Below are 23632 nucleotides of genomic sequence, written 5' to 3'. Positions count from 1 at the left end.
CCAGAGTCCTCAAATGTTCCTCATATGTTAAGCCTTTCATTCCTGGGATCATTCTCGTGAACCTCCTCTGGACCCTCTCCAGGGCCAGCACATCCTTCCTGAGATACGGGGCCCAAAATTGTTCACAATATTCTAAATGTGGTCTGACCAGATCCTTATAAAGCCTCAGCAGCACATCCCTGCTTTTATATTCTAGTCCTCTCGAAATAAATGCCAACATTGCGTTTGCCTTCCTAACTACCGTGTCAACCTGCAAGTTAACCTTAAGAGAATCCTGGACTAGGACTCCCAAGTCCCTTTGCACTCCATTGTACAATGTTCAGCATCGTTTGTGACTCCTGAGCTACTGAAGCAGTCCACGTCCGTGCTCTGATGAAGAGTCATAAGGGCTTGAAACGTTAACTCTATTTTTTTCTCCACAGCTGCTGTTAGACCTGCTGAGTGTTTCCAGCATTTTCTGTATTTGTTTCAGATTTCCAGCATCCGCAGTATTTTCTTTTAAGATCTGGACAATATCCAGGCTTGAGCTGACAAGTGGCAAGTAACATTCCTGCCACACAAGTGTCAGGCAATGACCATCTCCAACAAGAGAGAATCCAACCATCGCCCCTTGATGTGCAATGGCATTACCATCACTGAATCCTCCACTATTAACATCCTGGGGGTCACCATTGACCAGAAACTGAACTGGACTAGCCACATAAATACAGTGGCTACAAGAGCAGGTCAGAGGCTGGGAATTGTGCGACGAGTAACTCACCTCCTGACTCCCCAAAGCCTGTCCACCATCTACAAGGCACAAGTCAGGAGTGTGATGGAATACTCCCCAACTGCTTGGATGGGTGCAGCTCCCACAAGTTTCAAGAAGCTTGACACTGTCCAGGACAAAGCAGCCACTTGATTGGAACCCCTTCCACAAACATTCAGTCCCTCCACCACTGACACACAGTAGGAGCAGCATGTACCATCTACAGGATGTGCTGCAGGGATTCACCAAGGATCCTTTGGCAGCACCTTCCAAACCCATGACCACTACCATCTAGAAGGACAAGGGCAGCAGATAGATGGGAACACCACCACCTGGAAGTTTCCCTCCAAGTCACTCACCATCCTGACTTGGAAATATATCACCGTTCCTTCACTGTCACTGGGTCAAAATCCTGGAACTCCCTCCCTAACAGCACTGTGGGTGTACCTACACCACATGGACTGCAGCGGTTCAAGAAGGCAGCTCAATAAATGCTGACCCAGCCAGCGATACCCACATGCTGTAGATCAATAAAAAAAAGGGATTGGGGGTGGGGGGGGGAGGGGGGGCCAGGGACGGGGGAAGGGAAAGGCTGGGCCAGGGATGGGGTGAGGCGGGGCCAGGGACGGGGGAAGGGAAAGGCTGGGCCAGGGATGGGGTGAGGCGGGGCCAGGGACGGGGAGGGTTGGGGAGAGGCGGGGTCAAAGGCAGGAGGCGGTGCCATCACAATTGCACCTCAGCTGTAAGCACCAACAGAATATTGCCTCACCTGATGACATCATCGGAGAGCACAAGACCCTCAAGACTGAGGCTGAGGAGCCGGTGAGAACGGTGAAGAATCTGGAAGATGGCGGAACAGCTCACCACACAATGCGACAGGTCCATGTATTGAACACAGAGTGGGCTGGGGGGACAGACACCAAGATCAGAGGGCAGAATCAACAGCACCTTTCAATAGACACAGACACCCCACCCCCAACACCCACACCGACCCCCTACCCCTACCTCCGCACAGACCCCCACCCCCCCCCAGACCCCCTACCCCCACACAGAACCCCATCCCCATCCTGACTCCCCACCCCCATCCAGGCCCCCAACTCAACTCCCACACAGACCCCCACCCCCACCCAGACCTCCTACCCCGACCACCCCACCCCCACACTGACCCCCACCCCCACCCAGACCTCCTACCCCCACCCCCTACCCTCACACACACCCCCACCCAGACCCCTTACCCCCACCCAGATCCCCACCCCCCACACAGACCCCCACCTCCACTCAGACACCCAACCCCCAGAGACACCCAACCCAACCCCCACAGACATCGAAGCCAAACCACACAGACCCCCATCCCCACCCCCATCCAGACACCCAACCCCCACACAACCACCCTGCCCTCACAAAGCCCCACACACCCTCTCACAGATCCCCAATCCTCACCCCCAACACAGATGCCCACCCCCACCCAGATCCCACCCAGATCCCCCCACCCCACAGACCCCTCATCCCCACCCAGTCCTCCACAGACCCCCCCACCCTCACAGACCCCTCACCCCCACCCAGTCCCCCACAGACCCTCCCACCCCCACAGACCCCTCACCCTCACCCAGTCCCCCACAGACCCCTCACCCTCACCCAGTCCCCCACAGACCCTCCACCCCCACAGACCCCCCACCCCCACCCAGATCCCATAGTTTGGGGAGCACTGATTTAAAAAGTCTCCTGTTTTCTTTTTAGGTCTGAAGTAGATGCCCTCACATTTGCCTATACGGAAATCCATTTGCCACAGGTTTACCCATTCACCTTGCTGGGCTCTGACAAGGACTATGCACAACTGCAGCTTAGCTTCTACCCTTGAGATACCAGCAAACATGTCATTAGCCTTTTGAATTATTTTTTGTACCTGTTGTTAAATTATTAGTGATTTATATACTTCAACCCTTAAATCATTCTGCTGCTTCACATTTCCCAGTCTCAGGTCAGTTCATTATGGTCATCTGGTCAGACAGAACTTGAGTGTTGCTGAAAAAAGGGACATGTTGAAGCTTTCTATCTTGCACTCATCAGGACACTTCGCAAGAATATCTATATAAGGGGAAAACAACAAATAATACTGTATGTGAAGAGATTCCTGATTGGTTGGCAAGTGGTGTTGCCATGGAGAATGCACCACTGATGGAGACTGACAGTTAACTGCCAAGCATTGTACGAAATTTAAACCAGGTAGCTTAACCCTGATTGGTCAAGGCATTGTCCTGAGGAATGAGTCAGCAAATGGCTGTCACTTATTTTGTTTATCTGAAACAGGCGCAATGTGTGTACATGTTCTTCCTGAGTGCAAGATGAAAAACTTCGACATATCTCTTTTTTCAGCAATACTCAGTTCACAATGTTGTGGAGAGACAAAAGAACACAAAAAAGTAGGCCATTCGGCCCCTCAAGTCTGTCCCACCATTCAATAAGATCGTTGCTGATCTTCTACACCAACGCCACTCGAACACCCTATTTCCATATCCTTTAGATTCTATACATTTATTGATCTCAGTCTGGAATATATTGAACAGCTGAGCATCCACAGTCCTTTTAGGTATTACGTTCAAAAGATTAACGACTCTACAAAACAGCTCAAAAGGAATGAAACCGGACTGACCACCCGGCATCCACCTAGGCACCAGAAACGACAACAGCAAACTCAGCCCTGTCGACCGTGCAAAGTCTTCCTTACTAACATCTGGGGCTTGGTGTCAAAATTGAGACAGCTGTCTCACAGACTAGTCAAGCAACAGCCTGACATAGTCATTCTCACGGAATCACACCTTACAGATAATGTCCCAGACACCATCACCATCCCTGGGTATGTCCTGATTGGTTAACACACAGAATACGGAGAGTCAGGATTAATTTGTCTTTTTCACGATTGGGAAATTTGCAGATGACACAAAGATTGGCCGAGTAGTGGATAGTGTAGAGATTAGCCATAATCTCCAAAACAATATAGATAGGTTGGTGGAGTGGGCCGTAAAGTGGCAGGTGGATTTTAACATAGAGAAGTGTGAGGTCATACATTTAGGGAGATCAAACAGTTACAGGGATTACACAATAAATGGGAATATACTAAGAGGGGTAGATGAAGTGAGAGATCTTGGCGTACAAGTACACAGGTCCCTGAAAGCAGCAGTTCAAGTAGACAAGGTTGTAAAGAAGGCATATGGAATGCTCTCCTTCATTGGCAGAGGTATAGAATATAATGTTGGAATTGTATAAAACACTGGTGAGACCACAACTGGAGTATTGTGTGCAGTTCTGGTCACCACATTACAGGAAGGATGTAATAGCTCTGGAGAGAGTGCCGAGGAGGTTTACAAGAATGTTGCCAGGGTTAGAAAAGTGTAGCTATGAGGAGAGATTGGATAGGTTGGGGTTATTTTCCTTAGAACAAAGAAGGCTGAGAGGCGACTTAATTGAGGTATACAAATTTATGAGGGGAATAGATAGAGTGGATAGGATAAAATTGTTTCCCTTGGTGGAGAATTCTAGAAGCAGGGGACATAGATTCAAGATAAGTGGCAGAAGGTGTAGGGGGGACATGAGGAAGAACTTTTTTATGCAGAAGGTAGTGGGTGTCTGGAATTCACTGCCCAAATTGGTGGCTGAGGCAGAAACTCTAAACCCTTTTAAAAAGTACCTGGATCTGCACCTAAAGTGATGTAAACTGCAGGGCTATGGGCCGGGTGCAAGAAGGTGGGATTAGAAAGGGCACCTGGGTGTCCTCGGGCTGACATGGACAAGATGGGCCGAATGGCCTCCTTCTGTGCTGTAACTTTTCTATGGTTCAGGTTGGAAAGATGTAACTAGTGGAATTACACAAGGATCAGTCCTAGGGTCTCAATTATTTACTATCTATATTAATGACTTGGAGGAGGGGGCAGAGTGTAATGTATCCAAATTTGCTGACGATACAAAAATAGGCAGGAGGGCATGTTGTGATGAGGACATAAGGAATCTGCAAGGGGATATAGACAGGTTGAGTGAGTGGGCAAAAACTTGGCAGATGGAGTTTAATGTAGGAAAGTGTGAGGTCATGCACTTTGGTAGGAAGCACAGAGGAATCTGGGTGTTCTTGTGCATGAAACACAAAAGGTTAGCATACAGGTGCAGTAAGTAATTAAGAAGGTAAATGGAATTTTGGCCTGTATTGCTAGGGGGTTGGAGTTTAAAAATAGGGAAGTCTTGTTACAACTGTACAGGGTGTTGGTGAGGCTGCACCTGGAGTACTGTGTACAGTTTTTAAGAATGGTTATATTGGCATTGGAGGCAGTTCAAAAGAGATTCACTAGGCTGATTCCTGGGATGAAAGGGTTCACTTATCAAGAACGGCTAAACAGGATAGACCTTTATTCATTAGAGTTTAGAAGAATGAGGGGTGATTTTATTGAAATGTACAAGATTTTGAGGGGGCTTGACAGGGTAGATGTTGAGAAGATGTTTCCACTAGTGGGGGAATCTCGAACTAGGGGACATAGTTACAAAGTAAGGGAACACTCATTTAAAACTGAGATGTGAAAGAATTTCTTCTCTCAAAGGTGGTGAATGTCTGGAATTCTCTACCTCAGAGAGTTGTGGCGGCTAGATCACTGAAAGTATTTAAAGAGGGGGTAGATAGATTTTTGAAATATCAGGGAGTTGAGGGTGAAGAGGAGCTGGCATGAAAGAGGAGTTGAGGCCTGGGGCAGATCAGCCATGATCTTATTGAATGGTGGGGCAGCCTTGAGGGGCTGAATGGCCTACCTCTAGTCCTATTTCTTATGCTCTTACGACAGACCCAGCAGAGGTGGCAGCACAGTGGTATACAGTCGGAAAGGAGTTGCCCTGGGAGTCCTCAACATCGACTCTGGACCCCATGAAGTCTCATGGTATCAGGTCAAACATGGGCAAGGAAACCTCCTGCTAATGACCACGTCCCGCCCTCCCTCAGCTGATGAATCAGTGCTTCCTCCATGTAGAACACCACTTGGAGGAAGCACTGAGGGTGGCGAGGGTGCAGAATGTACTCTGGGTGGGGGACTTCAATGTCCATCACCAAGAGTGGCTCGGTAGCACCACTACAGACTGAGCTGGCTGAGTCCTAAATGACATAGCTGCTAGACTGGGTCTGCAGCAGATGGTGAGGGAACCAACAAGAGGGAAAAACACACTTGACCTCATCCTCACCAACTTGTTTGCCACAGATGCATCTGTCCATGACAGTATCAGTAGGAGTGACCACCACACAATCGTTATGGAGATGAAGTCCCACCTTCACAATGAGGATACCCTCCATCATGTTGTGTGGGATTACCACCGTGCTAAATGGGATAGATTTTGAATAGATCCTAGCAACTCAAGACTGGACATCCATGAGGTGCTGTGGACCATCAGCAGCAGCAGAATTGTACTCAAACACAATCTGTAACCTCATGGCCCAGCATATCCCCCACCCTACCATTACCATCAAGCCAGGGGATCAACCCTGGTTCAATGAAGAGTGCAGGAGGGCATGACAGGAGCAGCACCAGACATACCTAAAAATGAGGTGTCAACCTGGTGAAGCTATAACACAGGACTACTTGCGTGCCAAACGGCATAAGCAGCAAGTGATAGACAGAGCTAAGTGATCCCAAAACCAATGGATCAGATCTAAGCTCTGCAGTCCTGCCACATCCAGTCGTGAATGGTGGTGGACAATTAAACAATTCACTGGAGGAGGAGGCTCCTCAAATATCACCATCCTAAACGATGGAGGAGCCCAGCACAGCAGTGCACAAGATAAGGCTGAAACATTTGCTACAATCTTCAGCCAGAAGTGCCGAGTGGATGATCCATCTCGGCCTCCTCCGGAGGTCCCCAGCATCACAGATGCCAGTCTTCAGCCAATTAGATTCACTCCATGTGATATCAAGAAACGGCTGAAGGCACTGGATACTGCAAAGTCTACGGGCCCTGACAATATTCCGGCAATAGTACTGAGGACTTGTGCTCCAGAACTTGCAGCACCCCTAGCCAAGCTGTTCCAGTACAGCTACAACACCGGCATCTACCCGGTTATGTGGAAAATTGCCCAGGTATGTCTTGTACACAAAAAGCAGGACAAATCCAACCCGGCCAATTACCGCCCCATCAGTCTACTCTCCATCATCAGTAAAGTAATGGAAGGGGTCATCAACAGCGCTATCAAGCAGCACTTGCTTAGCAATAGCCTGCTCACCAATGACTAGTTTGGGTTCCGCCAGGGACACTCAGCTCCTGATCTCATTACAGCCTTGGGTCAAACATGGACAAAAGAGCTGAACTCCCGAGGTGAGGTGAGAGTGACTGCCCTTGACATCAAGGCAGCATTTGACCGAGTGTGGCATCAAGGAGCCCTAGCAAAACTGGAGTCAATGGGAATCGGGGGGAAACTCTCTGCTGGTTGGAGTCATACCTAGCACAAGGGAAGATGGTTGTGGTTGTTGGAGGTCAGTCATCTCAGCTCCAGGACATCACCGCAGGAGTTCCTCAGGGTAGTGTCCTCGGCCCAACCATCTTCAGCTGCTTCATCAATGACCTTCCTTCCTTCATAAGGTCAGAAGTGGGGATGTTCGCTGATGATTCCACAATGTTCAGCACCATTTGCGACTCCTCAGATACTGAAGCAGTCCATGTCCAAATGCAGCAAGACCAGGACAATATCCAGGATTGGGCTGACAAGTGGCAAGTAACATTCACACCACATAATTGTCAGGCAATGACTATCTCCAACAAGAGAGAATTTAATTATTGCCCCTTGGCATTCAATGGCATTACCTTCACTGAATCTTACCCACTATCAACATCCTGGGGGTTACCATTGACTAGAAACTGAACTGGACTAGCCATATAAATACTGTGGTCAGAGACTAGGAATCCTGTGGCGAGTAACTCACTTCCTGACTCCCCAAAGCCTGTCCACCATCTACAAGGCACAAGTCAGGAGTGTGATGGAATACTCCCCACTTGCCTGGATGAGTGCAGCTCCCACGACACTCAAGAAGCTTGACACCATCCAGGACAAAGCAGCCCACTTGATTTGCACCACATCCACAAACATTCACTCCCTCCATGACCAACGCACAGTAACAGCAGTGTGTACCATCTACAAGATGCAGTGCAGCAACTCACCGAGGCTCCTTAGACACCACCTTCCAAACCCACGACCACAACAATCTAGAAGGACAAGGGCAGCAGATAGATGGGAACACCACCACCTGGAAGTTCCCCTCCAAGTCACTCACCATCCTGACTTGGAAATATATCACTGTTCCTTCACTGTCGCTGGGTCAAAATCCTGGAACTCCCTTCCTAACAGCACTGTGGGTGTACCTACACCACATGGACTGCAGCGGTTCAAGAAGGCAGCTCACCACCACCTTCTCAAGGGCAATTAGGGATGGGCAATAAATGCTGGCCCAGCCAGTGAAGCCCACATCCCATGAAGGAATAAAAAACAAGCTGGAGATTTCTCTCACCTCTCATCCTTGAACATGGGGTCCCCCAGGAAGGAACGGGGGCTCCTCAGGACAACCACTCCAGCTCCTAGCACCTGGCCCACAGTCCCTAAGGGCAGGTTCCCCTTGCTCAGATCCACACTGTACCACAAGGACTTGTCAAACCTGCTCCATAATAGCACAGGGTTAGGCAGTAGAATCAAAGAGCATGCAGGCAAAATGAAACCAGAGGAAAATTGGACCTGTAAAATCTGTACCTCACCCTGGGTATCTCTTATTCTCTATCTAAACTCCTCCTCGACCCACCACGAACCAAACCCCTCGACTTGATTCCAGTCTGTAACTCACTCCCGGGTATCTGTTATTCTATATATAATCCACCCCGAACCCCTCGATTAGATTCCAAACTGTAACTCACTCCCGGGTATCTGTTATTCTTTGTATAAACCACCAACCAAACCCCTTGATTTGATTCCGGTCTGTAACTCAGTCCCAGGTATCTGCTATTCTATAAACCACCCCGAACCCCTTGATTAGATTCCAGTCTGTAACTCACTCCCAGGTATCTGCTATTCTATAAACCCCACTGAACCACTCAATTAGAGTCCAGTCTGTAACTCACTCCCGGGTATCTGCTATTCTATAAACCTCATTGAACCAGTCGATTAGATTCCAGGCTGTAACCCACACCCAGGTATCTGTTATTCTATATATAACCCCCCGGAACCCCTTGATTAGATTCCAAACTGTATCTCACTCCCGGGAATCTGTTATTCTATATATAAACCCCCCGAACCCCTTGATTAGATTCCAGCCTGTAACTCACTCCCGGGTATCTGTTATTTTATACATAACCCCCCCCGAACCCCTTGATTAGATCCCAGCCCGTAACTCACTGCCGGGTATCTGTTATTTTATATATAAACCCCCCGAACCCCTCGATTAGATTCCAGTCTGTAACTCACTCCCGGGTATCTGTTATTCTATATATATATAAACCCCCTGAACCCCTCGATTAGATTCCAGTCTGTAACTCATTCCCGGGTATCTGTTATTCTCTATATAAGCCCCTAAACTCCTCGATTAGGTTCCAGTTTGTGACTCATTCTTGCTTTGCTGAGTAGGGGAGGGTGGTTTTCTGGGACCTGCCCAAACCCTTCAGTGGTGGTTGAATACCTGGATGCACAGTTTAAAGGAGGTGCCTGGAGAGGGTACTCACACCAGTCGATGCCAGCGTTTGCTGACTCTTGAGGCTTTTAGGAGATGAGGCAGTGACAAAGAGCGAAAAATCACCAAGAGCAGCTCATCTGGTAACTTTTCCCAAGAGCAGCTCACACCTGGAGAGGAGATACAGGTCAAATCAGAGTCGGTCCACAAACCCAGAGTGGCTGTCATCCAGACAGAGATCACAACAATAACAGCCTGCATTTATATAGCATCTTTAACATAGTACATCATTCCAAGGTGCACCACGGAGTGTGCTAGCAAACAAAATTTGACACTCAGTCACATAATGAGATATTGGGAAAAGCAACAAAAGTGATAGGTTTTATGGAGTGCCTCAAAAAGAGAAAGATCTAGAAAGGCAGAGAAATGTAGAAAGGATATTTCAGAGCTTTGCATCCAGGCAGCTGCAGGCAAGGACACTCGTGGATTGATTAAAATTGGGAAATGCTCAAGAGGCCTGAATTAAAGTCGGATGACAGCCATGAAACCATTGTCGGTTGTCATAAAAACCCAACGGGTTCACTAATGTCCTTTAGGGAAGGAAATCTACCATCCTTACCTGGTCTCCAGACCCCACACCAATGTGGTTGACTCTGAAATGCCCCCTGAACAAGGCCGAGCCAGTGACTGAAATTTAAAAACCCAGTAGAAGAATGAAGTGAATGTGTGGGTATGGGGTACATCGCTATGAGAGAAGGAAAAGGGTGTGGCCCTCGGCACTGTCATTTCCTACCATAAGTAAAATCAGGTGTTTTATAAGTTGTGTAAGTGCCAGTTAGATAGTGACGATGCTTTGGTCCTTGTATTAGAGTCCATTGATTAAATTTACAATAAAGATGATCTGTTAAATGTCTGAGGCACGGTGAGACTTGCATAGATTTTGGAAAAGGGATGGTGTTTCCATCGAAGAATATGTCATGGGGCAGAATTCTACACCCCGCGGGTGGGCGCGCACCTGACCTGATCGGGTGTAAGGTTGTGTGTGATAACGTTCGGCCAGCGTCCCGACATCATCGCGCACTCGTGTGTTATTTTGTTCGGCGAGGACACGCAACAGTCGGAAGTGCATCCGCCGACAATTAAGGCGGCAATAAAGCCCAGGAACGCCGCAATAATCTGCGATTTTCTGTGGCTCGTCCAGCCTTACGTTTGGCGGATGGGCGAATCAGCCAGGCGGCCTTTACATTTTCATCTAACCTCATCCAAGGGCGGGATGAAATCTCCGTTAGGAAATAAAATAAAAATCTGTTGACATCTCTATGAGGTATGCTTTCAGGTGCTTGATTGTGTGATGCATGGACTTTTTTTTTGTAGTTTTTCATTATTTCATTACTTGTAGGTCTGCAGCTCCCCGAGGCAGCTCCCCACCTTCAGAGGGCTCCCTCCCAGCGCTCACCCACCCCACCCGGGCAGCGCTGAGTTTTTTGCACGTGTTTCACACTGGCTGCCCGTTAATTGGCCAGTCAGCATGAAATGGCAGCCGGGGGGGGGGGGGTCCTTTTCCTGACCAGTCACCGGCCTGGAGATCGCCTGCACCCGACAGCCTAAAAATTCAGGCCATGGAATTTAACAAATTGTGTAAAAGACTGACTAAAGTCAACTTGAGGATTCCTGCATCAGGACTAGGGTTTCAATTGCTGGGTTGTGCTAAGGTCTCTCACATATGGACAGGCTACTGGTTCTAACTGGTGTTCAGTTCTCAGAGAGGGAGAACCTGTTCCATCAGATGTCTGCTACCTTAAATTCCTGGGAAACAGTCTTCATGTTCTCTTTATTCATTCATGGGTAGTTCCCTTAATAGCATTAAGAGTCAGCCACTTGGTGTGGGTCCGGAGTGAACCGGGTGGGTTTTTATAACAATTGATGATAGTCTCATGGTCACAATCACTGAGGCTAGCTTTCAATTCCAGATTTTTAATCAATTGAATTTAAATTCCACCACCTGCCTTCAGCACCACCCGAGCTCTAGCCTGGGCCTCTGGATTCCATAGCCCAGTGACATTACCTCTATATCACCACCACTCCCAAAGAAGAAATGGGATATTCCAGGGACACAAAAAAAAGGATGCAACAAGTGCCATATTTTGAAATGGTCCAGATACTGGACGTAGGCATTAATATATTGGAAGGATTAAAGACAGACAGACAGAACAGAGATGAAGCACCGTTAGCAGATCTGGCTATTTATTTATTTGTTCACAGGATGTGGGCTTCACTGGCTGTGCCAGCATTTATTGCCTATCCCTAATTGCCCGAGGTGGTGGTGATGAGCTGTCTTCTTGAACCGCTGCAATCCATGTGGTGTAGTTACACCCACAGTGCTGTTAGGGAGAGAGTTCCAGGATTTTGACCCAGCGATACTCTGTAACATTGAGGAGCAGGGCCCCAGAGTAATTGATATTATTTGATATTAAGTATCTTCCAAAAAGGTTTAATTTAATTTAAAGGGGTAAGTCATGGCAGGAGAGCTCACAGCCATGGTATGCTCCCCCTGCTCTATGTGGGAAGCCAGGAACATTTCCAGTGGCCGGGGCCAGCATGTGTGCGGGAAGTGTCTCCAGCTGCAGCTCCTGGAAGCCCAGGTTTTGGTGCTGGAGCGGAGGATGGGGACACTGTGGAGCATCCATGAGGCGGAGATTATCGTGGATAGCATGTATAGAGAGGTCACACCGCAGGCTAAGAGTCCACAGGCAGGAAGGGAATGCGTGAACACCAGGCAGAGCAAGAGGACTATGCAGGCAGTGCAGGAATCTCCTGTGGCTATTCCCCTGCAAAACAGATCTAATGCTTTGGATACTGTGGGAGGGAATGGCCTCTCAGGTGAAAGCAGCAACACCCAAATTCATTGCACCATGGTTAGCTCTCTTGCACAGGGAAGGAGTAAAAAGTATGGGAATGCAATAGTTATAGGGGATTCAATTGTAAGGGGAATATATAGACGTTTCTGTGGCTGCAAACGAGACTCCAGGATGGTATGTTGCCTCCCTGGTGCCAGTGTCAAGGATGTCTCAGAGCGGCTACAGGACATTCTGAAGGGGGACAGTGAACAGCCAGTGGTCGTGGTACACATTGGTACAAACGACATAGGTTAAAGAAAAAGAATGAGGTCCTAAAATCAGAATATAGGGAGTTAGGAAGTAAGTTGAAAATTAGGACCTCAAAGGTAGTGATCTCAGGATTACTACCAGTGCCACGTGCTAGTCAGAGTAGAAATAGCAGGATATATTGGATGAATACGTTGCTGAAGAGATGGTGTGAGGGGGAGGGTTTCAGATTCCTGGGACATTGGGACTGGTTCTGGGGGAGGTGGGACCAGTACTAACTGGACGGGTTACACCCGGTCAGGACAGGGACTGATGTCCTGGGGGAATATTTGCTAGAGTGACTGGGGAGGGTTCAAACTAAAATGGCAGGGGGATGGGAACCTATGCAAGGAGTCAGAGGAAGGGGAATCAAGGACATGAACAAAAGACAGAAAGGGGAATAAGAAAAGTGATAGTCAGAGAAATCAAGGGCAAGAATCAAACAGGGCCTCAGTGAAAAATAGTGGGAAAAGGACAAGTAATGTTAAAAAGAGAAGCCTTAAGGCTTTGTGCCTTAATGCAAGGAACATTCGCAATAAACTGGATGAATTAACTGCACAAATAGATGTAAACAGGTATAATATAGTCAGGATTACTGAGACGTGGCTGCAGGGTGACCAGGGATGGGAACTGAACATCCAGGGGTATTGAGTATTTAGGAAGGACAGACAAAAAGGAATAGGTGGTGGAGTTGCAATGCTGGTTAAAGAGGAAATTAACGCAATAGTAAGGAAAGATATTAGCTCCAACGATGTGGAATCTGTATGGGTAGAGCTGAGAAACACTAAGGGGCAAAAAACGTTAGTGAGGATTGTATATAGACCCCCAAACTGTAGTGGCAATATTGGGAATGGCATTAAACAGGAAATTAGAGACACATGCAACAAAGGAACATTTGTAATTCTGGGTGACTTTAATCTGCATATAGATTGGGCAAATCAAATTAGTAACAGTACCGTAGAGGAGGAATTCCTGGAGTGTATATGGGATAGTTTTCTGGACCAATACGTTGAGGAACCAACTAGAGAACAGGCCATTCTAGACTAGGTATTGTGTAATGAGAAAGGAATAATTGGCAATCTAGTTGTGCGAGGCCCCTTGGGGATGAGCGACTATAATATGATAGAATTCTTCATCAAGATGGAGAGTGACGGAGTTGATTCTGAGACTTGGGTCCTGAATCTTAATAAAGGAAGCGATGATGGTATGAGGTGTGAGTTGGCTATGATGGATTGGGAAACGTTACTTAAAGGGATGACGGTGGATAGGCAATGGCAAACATTCAAAGAGCGCATGAGTGAACTGCAACAATTGTTTATTCCTGTCTGGCGCAAAAGTAAAATAGGGAAGGTGGCCAAACCACGGCTTACAAGGGAAATTAGAGATAGTATTAGATGCAAGGAAGAGGCATACAAATTGGCCAGAAAAAACAACAGACCTGAGGATTGGGAGCAGTTTACAATTCAGCAAAGGAGGACCAAGAGATTGATTAAGAAGGGGAAAATAGAGTACGAGAGTAAGCTTGTGGGGAACATAAAAACTGACTGTAAAAGTTTCTATAGGTATGTGAAGAGAAAAAGATTGGTGAAGACAAATGTAGGTCCCTTACAGTCAGAAACAGGGGAATTTATAATGGGGAACAAAGAAATGACTGACCAACTAAATACATACTTTGGTTCTGTCTTCACAAAGGAGGACACTAATAACATAACAGAAATGTTGGGGAACACAGGGTTTAGTGAGAGGGAGGAACTGAAAGAAATCAGTATTAGTAGGGAAATGGTGTTGGGGAAATTGATGGGATTGAAGGCCGATAAATCCCCAGGGCCTGATAATCTACATCCCAGAGTACTTAAGGAAGTGGCCCTAGAAATAGTGGATGTATTGGTGGCCATCTTCCGCGATTCGAGAGACTCTGGAACAGTTCCTACAGATTGGAGAGTAGCTAATGTAACCCCACTATTTAAAAAGGGAGGTAGAGAGAAAACAGGGAATTACAGACCAGTCAGCCTGATGTCGGTAGTGGAGGAAATTCTAGAATCCATTATAAAAGATTTAATAGCTGAGCACTTGGAAAACAGTGGCAGAATCGGACAGAGTCAGCACGGATTTACGAAAGGGAAATCATACTTGACAAATCTACTGGAATTTTTCGAGGATTTAACTAGTAGAGTTGATGAGGGGGAGCTAGTGGATGTGGTTTATTTGGACTTTCAGAAGGCTTTCGACAAAGTCCCACACAAGAGATTAGCGTGTAAGATTAAAGTGCTTGGGATTGGGGGTAGTGCATTGAGATGGACAGAAAACTGGTTGGCAGACAGGAAACAAAGAGTAGGAATAAACGGGTCTTTTTCCAAATGGCAAGCAGTGACCAGTGGGGTCGGCAGGGATCGGTGCTGGGACCGCAGCTATTCACAATATATATTAGTGATTTAGATAAGGGAACTAAATGTAATATCTCCAAACTTGCAGATGACACAAAGCTGGGTGGGAGGGTGAGCTGTGAGGAGGATGCAGAGATGCTTCAATATGATTTGGACAAGCTGAGTGAGTGGGCAAATGCAGTATAATGTGGAGAAATGTGAGGTTATCCATTTTGGTAGCAAAAACAGGAAGGCAGATTATCTGAATGGCTATAAATTGAGAGAGAGGGATGCGCAACGAGACCTGGGTGTCCTTGTACACCAGTCGCTGAAGGTAAGCATGCAGGTGCAGCAGGTGGTAAAGAAGGCAAATGGTATGTTGGCCTTCATAGCCAGAGGATTCGAGTACAGGAACAGGGATGTCTTGCTGCAGTTATACAGGGCCTTGTTGAGACCACACTTGGAATATTGTGTGCAGTTTTAGTCTCCTTATCTGACGAAGGATGTTCTTGCTATAGAGTGAGCGCAGCGAAGGTTTACCAGACTGATTACTGATTCCTGGGATGGCGGGACTGACATATGAGGAGAGATTTGAGTCATTTAGGATTATATTCGCTGGAGTTCAGAAGAACGAGGGGAGATCTCATAGAAACCTGTAAAATTCTGACAGGGATAGACAGGGTAGATGCAGGAAGGATGTTCCCGATGGTGGGGGAGTCCAGAACCAGGGGTCACAGTCTGAGGACACAGGGTAGACCATTTAAGACTGAGATGAGGAGAAATTTCTTCACCCAGAGAGTGGTGAGCCTGTGGAGTTCACTACCACAGAAAGTAGTTGAGGCTAAAACATTGTATGTTTTCAAGGAGTTAGATATAGCTCTCGGGGCGAAAGGGATCAAAGGATATGGGGAGAAAGCGGGAGCAGGCTATTGAGTTGGATGATCAGCCATGATCATAATGAATGGCGGAGCAGGCTCGAAGGGCTGAATGGCCTACTCCTGCTTCTATTTTCTACGACAGTGAAGGAACTGCGATATATTTCCAATTCAGGATGGTGAGGGACTTGGAGGGGAACTTGCAGGTGGCAGTGTTCCCACCTATCTGCTGCCCTTGTCCTTCAAGATGGTAGTGGTCATGGGTTTGGAAGATGCTTTTAAGGAGCCTTGGTGAATTTCTGAAGTGCATCTTGTAGATGGTACACACTGCTGCTACTGTGCGTCGGTGGTGGAGGGAGTGAATGTTTGTGGATGTGGTGCCAATCAAGTGGGCTGCTTGTCCTGGATGGTGTTGAGCTTCTTGAGTGTTGTGGGAGCTGCACTCATCCAGGCAAATGGGGAGTATTCCATCACACTCCTGACTTGTGCCTTGTAGATGGTGGACAGGCTTTGGGGAGTCAGGAGGTGAGTTACTTGTCGCATGATTCCCAGCGCCTGACCTGCTCTTGTAGCTACAGTATTTATATGGCTAGTCCAGTTCAGTTTCTGGTCAATAGTAACCCCCAGGATGTTGATAGTTGGGGGGGGTTCAGAGATGGTAATGCCATTAAATGTCAAGGGAAGGTGATTAGATTCTCTGTTGTTGGAGATGGTCATTGCCTGGCACGAATGTTACTTGCCACTTATCAGCCCAAGTCTGGACCTTGTCCAGGTCTTGCTGCATTTGGACATGGACTGCTTCAGTGTCTGAGGAGTCGCGAATGGTGATGAACATTGTGCAATCATCAGCGAACATCCCCACTTCTGACCTTATGATGAAAGCTTATTGATGAAGCAGCTGAAGACGGTTGGGCCAAGGACACTACCCTGAGGAACTCCTGCAGTGATGCCCTGGAACTGAGATGACTGACCTCCAACAGCTGCAACCATAAGAAGTAGGCCATTCGACCCATCGAGTCTGCTCCGCCATTCAGTGAGATCATGGCTGATCTGATAATCCTCAACTCCACATTCCTGCCTTTTCCCCATAACCCTTGATTCCCTTACTGATTAAAAATCTATCTCAGTCTTGAGTATATTTACCGACCCAACCTCTATAGCCCTATGCAGTAAAGAATTCCACAGGTTCACTACCCTCAGAGAAGAAATTCCTCAGCTCTGCCTTAAACAGGTGACCCCTTACTCTGAGATTAGGCCCCCTGGTCCTAGACTCTCCCACAAGGGGAAATAACCTCTTAACCATCTTCCTTTGTGCTAGTTATGACTCCAACCAGAGGAAAGTTTTCCCCCCGATTCCCGTTGACTCCAGTTTTGCTAGGGCTTCTTGATGCCACTGTCAAATGCTGCCTTGATGTCAAGGGCAGTCTCTCTCACCTCACCTTGGGAGTTCAGCTCTTTTGTCCATGTTTGAACCAAGGCTGTAATGAGGTTAGGAGTTGAGTGGCCCCCCAGGAACCCAAACTGGGCATCAGTGAGCAGGTTATCGCCAAGCAAGTGCTGCTTGATTGCACTGTTGATAACACCTTCCATTACTTTACTGACAATCGAGAGTAGATCGATAGGGCGGTAATTAGCCAAGTTGGATTTGTCTTGCTTTTTGTGAACAGGACATACCTGGTTTCCACAATGCTGGGTGGATACCAGCGTTATAGCTCCTCTGGAACAGCTTGGCTAGGGATGCAGCTAGATTTGGAGCACAAGTGTTCAATACTATTGCTAGAATGTTGTCAGGGTTCAGAGCCTTTGCAGTATCCAGTGCCAGCAGCCACATCTTGATATCATTTTGAATTAATTAAATTTTGCTAATTGTAGCAAACGAATCTCAAGAATATCCGAGGAACAGGTATTCAGGTGTGATTTGAGGTATTATTATACTATGAACTGCCCAAAGGAAGGGTGGGGTCCTCAAAGACATGTGGCAAAGAATTAAGGAAGAGGATGAAGATAATAACGAATCTTAAGTTATACAGGTCGCAATGAATTTTAGTCCCGAGCTGAATGTGTTAGTCATGGGCTCCTTTAACTGCACAGTGGTAGATAGTGCTTGCTCTTCAACAGTATGTGGAACACTTGGCTAAAATGTTACAATGATTTGCTAAGTCATGAGACACAAAGTTAAGGAACATAAAAGTACTACTTGCTTTAGGTTTGGATGACGACACATTGAGGTCATTAAAGAGTTTTAATCCCATTTAAAATAGCTGGAGTAAGGCTTTTCATAAAAGTTTCTAGTGAGAAACTTACAATGTTGAGTAAACCTTCTATGAAAAAGACAAGCGAAATTTGACATGAAGCATAAGGCAAGGCAATTACTTTTGGAAAGTCAATAGGTAAACTTCAGATCCAATCAGGACATTGATAAGGAACATCAGATTTTGTTAAGGAAACAAAGTGTTGGACAAGTATTAACAGCATCAGGTAATAAGAATCAGAGAATAAAAAAAAAGACCCCTAAGGATAAACCCAGTAACTAGAGACCAGCTTGTTTAACCTCAGTGGTGGGGAAACTTTTAGAAACATTCATTTTGTTTCAAATAACAACCACTTGGACATACAAGTTATTTAAGGAAAGCCAGCATGGATTTTTCAATGGTAAATCATCTCTAACTAATGTGATTGAGTTTTTTTGGAGATGTGACAGAGGATTGATGAGGGTAATGCTGTTGATATGGTGTACATGGACTTCCAAAAATTGTTTGCTAAAGTGCCACACAGACTTGTCAGAAAAGATGAAGCCCATGGAGTAAAAGGATAGTGGCAGCATGGATATGAAGCTGGCTGTGTGACAGGAAACAAAGTAGTGGTGAATGGTTTTTTTTGATTGCTGAAGGGTATATAGAGAGGGGTTGCCCAAGGATTGGTTTAAGACCACTGCTCCTCCTGATACAACCCAGACTTGGATGTAGAGTGCATAATTTCAAAATCTGCAAATGAAACAAAACATGGAAGTATTGTGAACTGTGAGGAAGGGTAAAGCAATTATCCAAGCAAAGGAACTGGTCCAGGAACTAAAATCCAGCAAATCCCAGGACTTATTGGCCTACAGCCTAGGGTTCTAAAAGAGATAGCTGCAGACATAGTGGGTGCACTGGTTATGATATTTCAAAATTCTCTAAATTCTGGAACGATCCTGGCAGATTGGAAATTAGCAGATGTAACACTGCAATTCAGGAAAGGAAGAGAGAGAAACCAGGGGAATACAGGCCAGTTAGCCTGACCTCAGTCATCCGAAAAATGTTGGAATCTCTTATTAAGGAAGTCTTAACAATGCACTTAGAAAACAGCACGATCAGGCAAAGTCAACATGGTTTGACAAATTTATTTACTGGCAAGTGGTTAAGATTTGGAACGCACTGCCTGAGTGTGTGGTGGAGGCAGGTTCAATCAAAGCTTTCAAAAGTGAATTGGACTTTTATCTGAAATGAAAGACAGTGCAGGTTACAGGGAGAAGGCGGGGAAGCGGCAGTGGGTGAATCGCTCATTCGGAAAGCCAGGGCAGCTATGATGGGCCAAATGGCCTCCTTCTGCACCTTAGTGATTCTGTTATAGAGAATTGTCAAGAGGAAATAGACAGGCTGGTGGAATGGGTGGATACATGGCAGATGAAATTTAATACTTAAGTGTGAAGTGATTCATTTTGGTAGGAAGAATGAGGAAACACAATATAAAATAAAGGGGTAAAAACAAAAAAACTGCGGATGCTGGAAATCCAAAACAAAAACAGAATTACCTGGAAAAACTCAGCAGGTCTGGCAGCATCGGTGGAAAAGAAAAGAGTTGACGTTTCGAGTCCTCATGACCTCTCAAGTTCTGTCGAAGGGTCATGAGGACTCGAAACGTCAACTCCTTTCTTCTCCGCCGATGCTGCCAGACCTGCTGAGTTTTTCCAGGTAATTCTGTTTTTGTTATAAAATAAAGGGGACTGTTCTAAAGGGGATGCAGGAGCAGAGGGTCTATTGTGTACATATATACACAAATCATTGAAGGTGGTAGAACAGGTTGAGAAAGAGGTTAATAAGGCATATGGGGATCCTGAGCTTTATGAATAGAGCCATCAAAGTACAAAAGCAAGGAGGTTATGTTAAACTTGTATGAACCACTGGTTAAGCTTCAACTGGATTATTGTGTCCTGTTCTGGGCAGTACACTTTAGGAAGGAGATGAAGCTTTCTAATGGGTGAGAATGGGAAATGTTGTCCTTCAACTTGGGAAACTAAGAAAACACAAAGGTTGTTAATAGTACTTTGGCTGCTGAAACACACTCTTGTGGATGCAGTGAACATGGAATTCCATTCGTCTTCAGTGAGCTCTTGTACAACAGACGTACTGAAATACACACATACGAATTAAAAGCAGGAATAGGCCATTCGCTCTTCCCCCCGCCCCCCCACAGCCTGCTCTGCTGTTCAATAAGGTCATGGTTAATCTGATTGAGACCTCAATGCCACTTTCCTTCCTACCCTCTATGTTTAACAGATGCAAGCGGATTGGTGAAGTCAAAAATGAAGACACAGCCTTTCCTTGCTGATAGTGTTTATTGACTTTGACTATTTTTTTAATTAGCATTTGGTCAGTTTTGCAGACAGTCTTCAAATGGATTTGCAATTCTATCTTTCAGGATGATGGGTTAAAGAGTTCTCATATTCAGTGTCAACACTCCTTGCTCCCCCACCCAGTGTCCCAGCTATCTCCTATTTGTGTTCAAATACTCATCACCTGTTTTCCTTAACTATGTAATTGACATTAACAGTGTAATTGATAAGACATTGACAGATTCCCTGATTTTCTTTAAATTAAAACTTTTGGGCACTCTTTCAAACTAATTGAAAAGAAAAAATTATATTTTCTTCATCTTCTATGTCTCACATTATAGTACAAACAACAATTAATAGGTCCGATATTGCCCCTTCTCCAAACAAAACTTCTTTCTTCTTTATCATCTACTGTACTCACTGGAGTTTCGAAGAATGAGAGGCCACCTTATTGAAACATATAAGATTCTTAGGGGTCTTGACAGGGTAGATGCTGAGAGGTTGTTTCCCCTTGTGAAAGAGTCTAGGATCAGAGAGCATAACCTCAGAGTAAGGGGTCACCCATTTAAGGCAGAGATTTTCACAGGGTAGTGAATCCGTGGAATTCTTTACCACAGAGGGCTGTAGGGGCTGGGTTGTTAAGTATATTCAAGGCTGAGATAGACAGATTTTTAATCAGGAAGAGAATCAAGGGTTATGGGGAAAAGGCAGGAAAGTGGAGTTGAGGATTATCAGATCAGCCATGACCTCATTGAATGGCGGAGCAGACTCGATGGGCTGAATGGCCTACTTCCGCTCCTATGTCTTATGGTCTAAAACAAAGAAAATATCGGATTTCCCATACCCTCATTATAACACAAGGCATTCCTCTTCCATCTAATCATTTCTTGGAGCAAGCACCTCTCTTCGTAAAACAGTCTGATAATTGGTGACGCGCATCCACCCATTTTATTTTAGAAATCTCTCATCTTTCCAACATGCTAACAAGGTCTTTGCTTCCCAGGCCAATGGACACTACTAATTATTCTTTCCCACTAAGAATATGATGAACCCTGCTGTGCTAGAATATCCATCTGAAGATTGGCATGTGAAGCATCACCAAACATGACTAACCTCATAACTTCTGAATCACCCAAGGCTGGAAACTTGAATGTGCATTTCTCTGAATTTAATTTTTTAAACGTTTTATTTGCTTTCTCCCAGTGTGCAGGGCCTTCAAGTGCTCAGAAAAAATTGAATAAATAGTCGTCCCTTCCAAGGCTGGAGGATGATCCCACAATACCGGATGTATTCTTGGATTTCTCCCATAAACTAATTGTTAGGGACTGTAGCCCCCAACCATTTGAAGTGAATTATTCAATGGACTGCCCACACCAGGGCAGATGTCAGTTTACAGCTCGGCTGGTCAGCTAAGATTTTGTGAAGCATCTCATCAATTACTGTGTGATTTCTTCCACAGGTCCCAGCACTAAAGAGAATTTCTGCTGTGGGGTCTATTACTACAACGTTCATATTTTCACACACACTTTTAAATTCATCGCTGGAAAATTCCCCTCATCTTTCGGTTAGGAATTTAGTCGGTGCTCTCGGTCCAATTCCTGTCCAGTTTTCCATTACCTTATCCACAATTACCTTTTTGTCTTTACTATATATTACTGCTGACAGACTGAATCTAGTTCCCATGTCTATGAAGTGTAGAGAAAAAGCTTTTGTCCTTATCCCATACCTTCATGATCATTGTTACAATTTTATTAGACTCTTGTTATTGAGACTCACTGTGAGCTGTGACGGTGCCCTCTTATACTATTTATATATTGCATTTCTCACTGATCTCTTCTACAAGTTTAGCATATTCGTCATCTATTACCCCTGCATCCTTTAGTAGGATTTTTAACCTTTGACAAGATGGATGGGCAAACTGATGTAGTTTTAAACCAATTTGCCTTTTTTCCTGTAAACTCCTACCCCCTGATGTCATCAATACATTTTTAACATTGATTAGAAATGTTAGGTCTTGTTAGAGGGATGCAACAATGTCTCGATTGTGTGAACTGTAAATCTACAGATTTCTCAAAAACAATTGCCTTATCATGTTCCATATCTAATTTCATTTGAGCCTTCTTCCATAGGCAGCTTACTCAATAGTAAGCGTATTTCACTAGATAATACATCTATGCTGATAAAATGGTTTACCCTATTTTACACGGAATCACCACTCTTTAGTGATTTTGTGTTATTGTACCTGAACCTGAAGCAAGTAGAATTTTCTTACTCCTTAATCTTACTTCGATCTTTGTTACTTAGAGAATCCAGGTAACACTTTAACCAATCCACTCCACATACTGTAGACATGCACCCAACATCTAACACAGCACAATTAAATGAGCCTGCAACTAGAACACCTGTTACCAGACTAAAGCTTTTAGTGACCAGTACAATTCCTTCTGACTGATCAGTAACATCTTCCTCTTTCGATCCTTCCTTGACTCGCATCATTTTAAAAACTTTGTTACTGCATTTTGGACAATTTATCCCATAATGGTATTTCCAGTTATACCTGAAACACCTGTTTACCATTCCTCGGTTATTCCTGGGGTTCATTTTCCTGCCTTAGTTACACAATTCCTGCCATCTATTTAAGCTACCAAGAATCTCTACCCTCATTCCTTTGGTTATTCTTTCGAAAAGCTGCCAGCATGAATTCTCCATCTTGTGTGTTACTGCTGAAGGTCCTGTTGGTGCCATAAGTAGCTGGAAATTAGTGCGTCAGGTTCCCCATGACATGAAAAGAAATCCAGAACTTTATTCTTTAGCCATTTAAAAAAAAGAGCTTTCTGCAGAACCAAAAAAGATGGTTGCTACAAATCACATGACCCCAGGGTTGGCCCTTTTGTTCTGGAGGCTACCATCAGGAAGAAGAAAATAATTCTTCCCTCAGCCTGTGGAATCTCAAACCTCATTGTACAGATTCCTCAATCAACAAAAGCAGAGGAAGTGCAGACAAACTGACTCCCCAACTGGAACTATCACAAAAGGAGATCCAAGTTTATTACACTGGAAGAGATGCTGATAACCACCTCATCTCTCTGTCCTAAGGGGGAAACAATGGAATTCTGGCCAGAAGCACAGAACGACAGTTAGGGATGGGCAATAAATGCTGGCCTAGCCAGCGATGCCCACATCCCAAACAAAAGCTGGAGAGAAAGCAAATCATAATTAATTGGGTTGATGCATATCATTATA

The 23632-nt window shown here is 45.5% G+C and overlaps 1 protein-coding gene across 3 annotated transcripts in view; it reads right to left on the bottom strand.

Annotated features, from left to right (window-relative positions):
• The window catches only part of skp2 (S-phase kinase-associated protein 2, E3 ubiquitin protein ligase), a 63785-nt gene that overhangs the window by 23128 nt on the left and 17025 nt on the right, over positions 1 to 23632 (bottom strand). For all 3 annotated transcript variants that reach the window (XM_041186421.1, XM_041186420.1, XM_041186422.1), the window contains 3 exons: positions 9470 to 9587; positions 8272 to 8415; positions 1518 to 1652 (listed from right to left, as the gene is read on the bottom strand). In XM_041186421.1, the coding sequence (XP_041042355.1) occupies positions 1518 to 1652; positions 8272 to 8415; positions 9470 to 9587 (397 nt within the window). The remainder of the gene's footprint in view (positions 1 to 1517; positions 1653 to 8271; positions 8416 to 9469; positions 9588 to 23632) is intronic.

The sequence above is a fragment of the Carcharodon carcharias genome, chromosome 4, assembly GCF_017639515.1.
Source record: "Carcharodon carcharias isolate sCarCar2 chromosome 4, sCarCar2.pri, whole genome shotgun sequence".
NCBI lineage: Eukaryota > Metazoa > Chordata > Chondrichthyes > Lamniformes > Lamnidae > Carcharodon > Carcharodon carcharias.
This window is presented reverse-complemented; position numbering and strand designations above follow the sequence as displayed.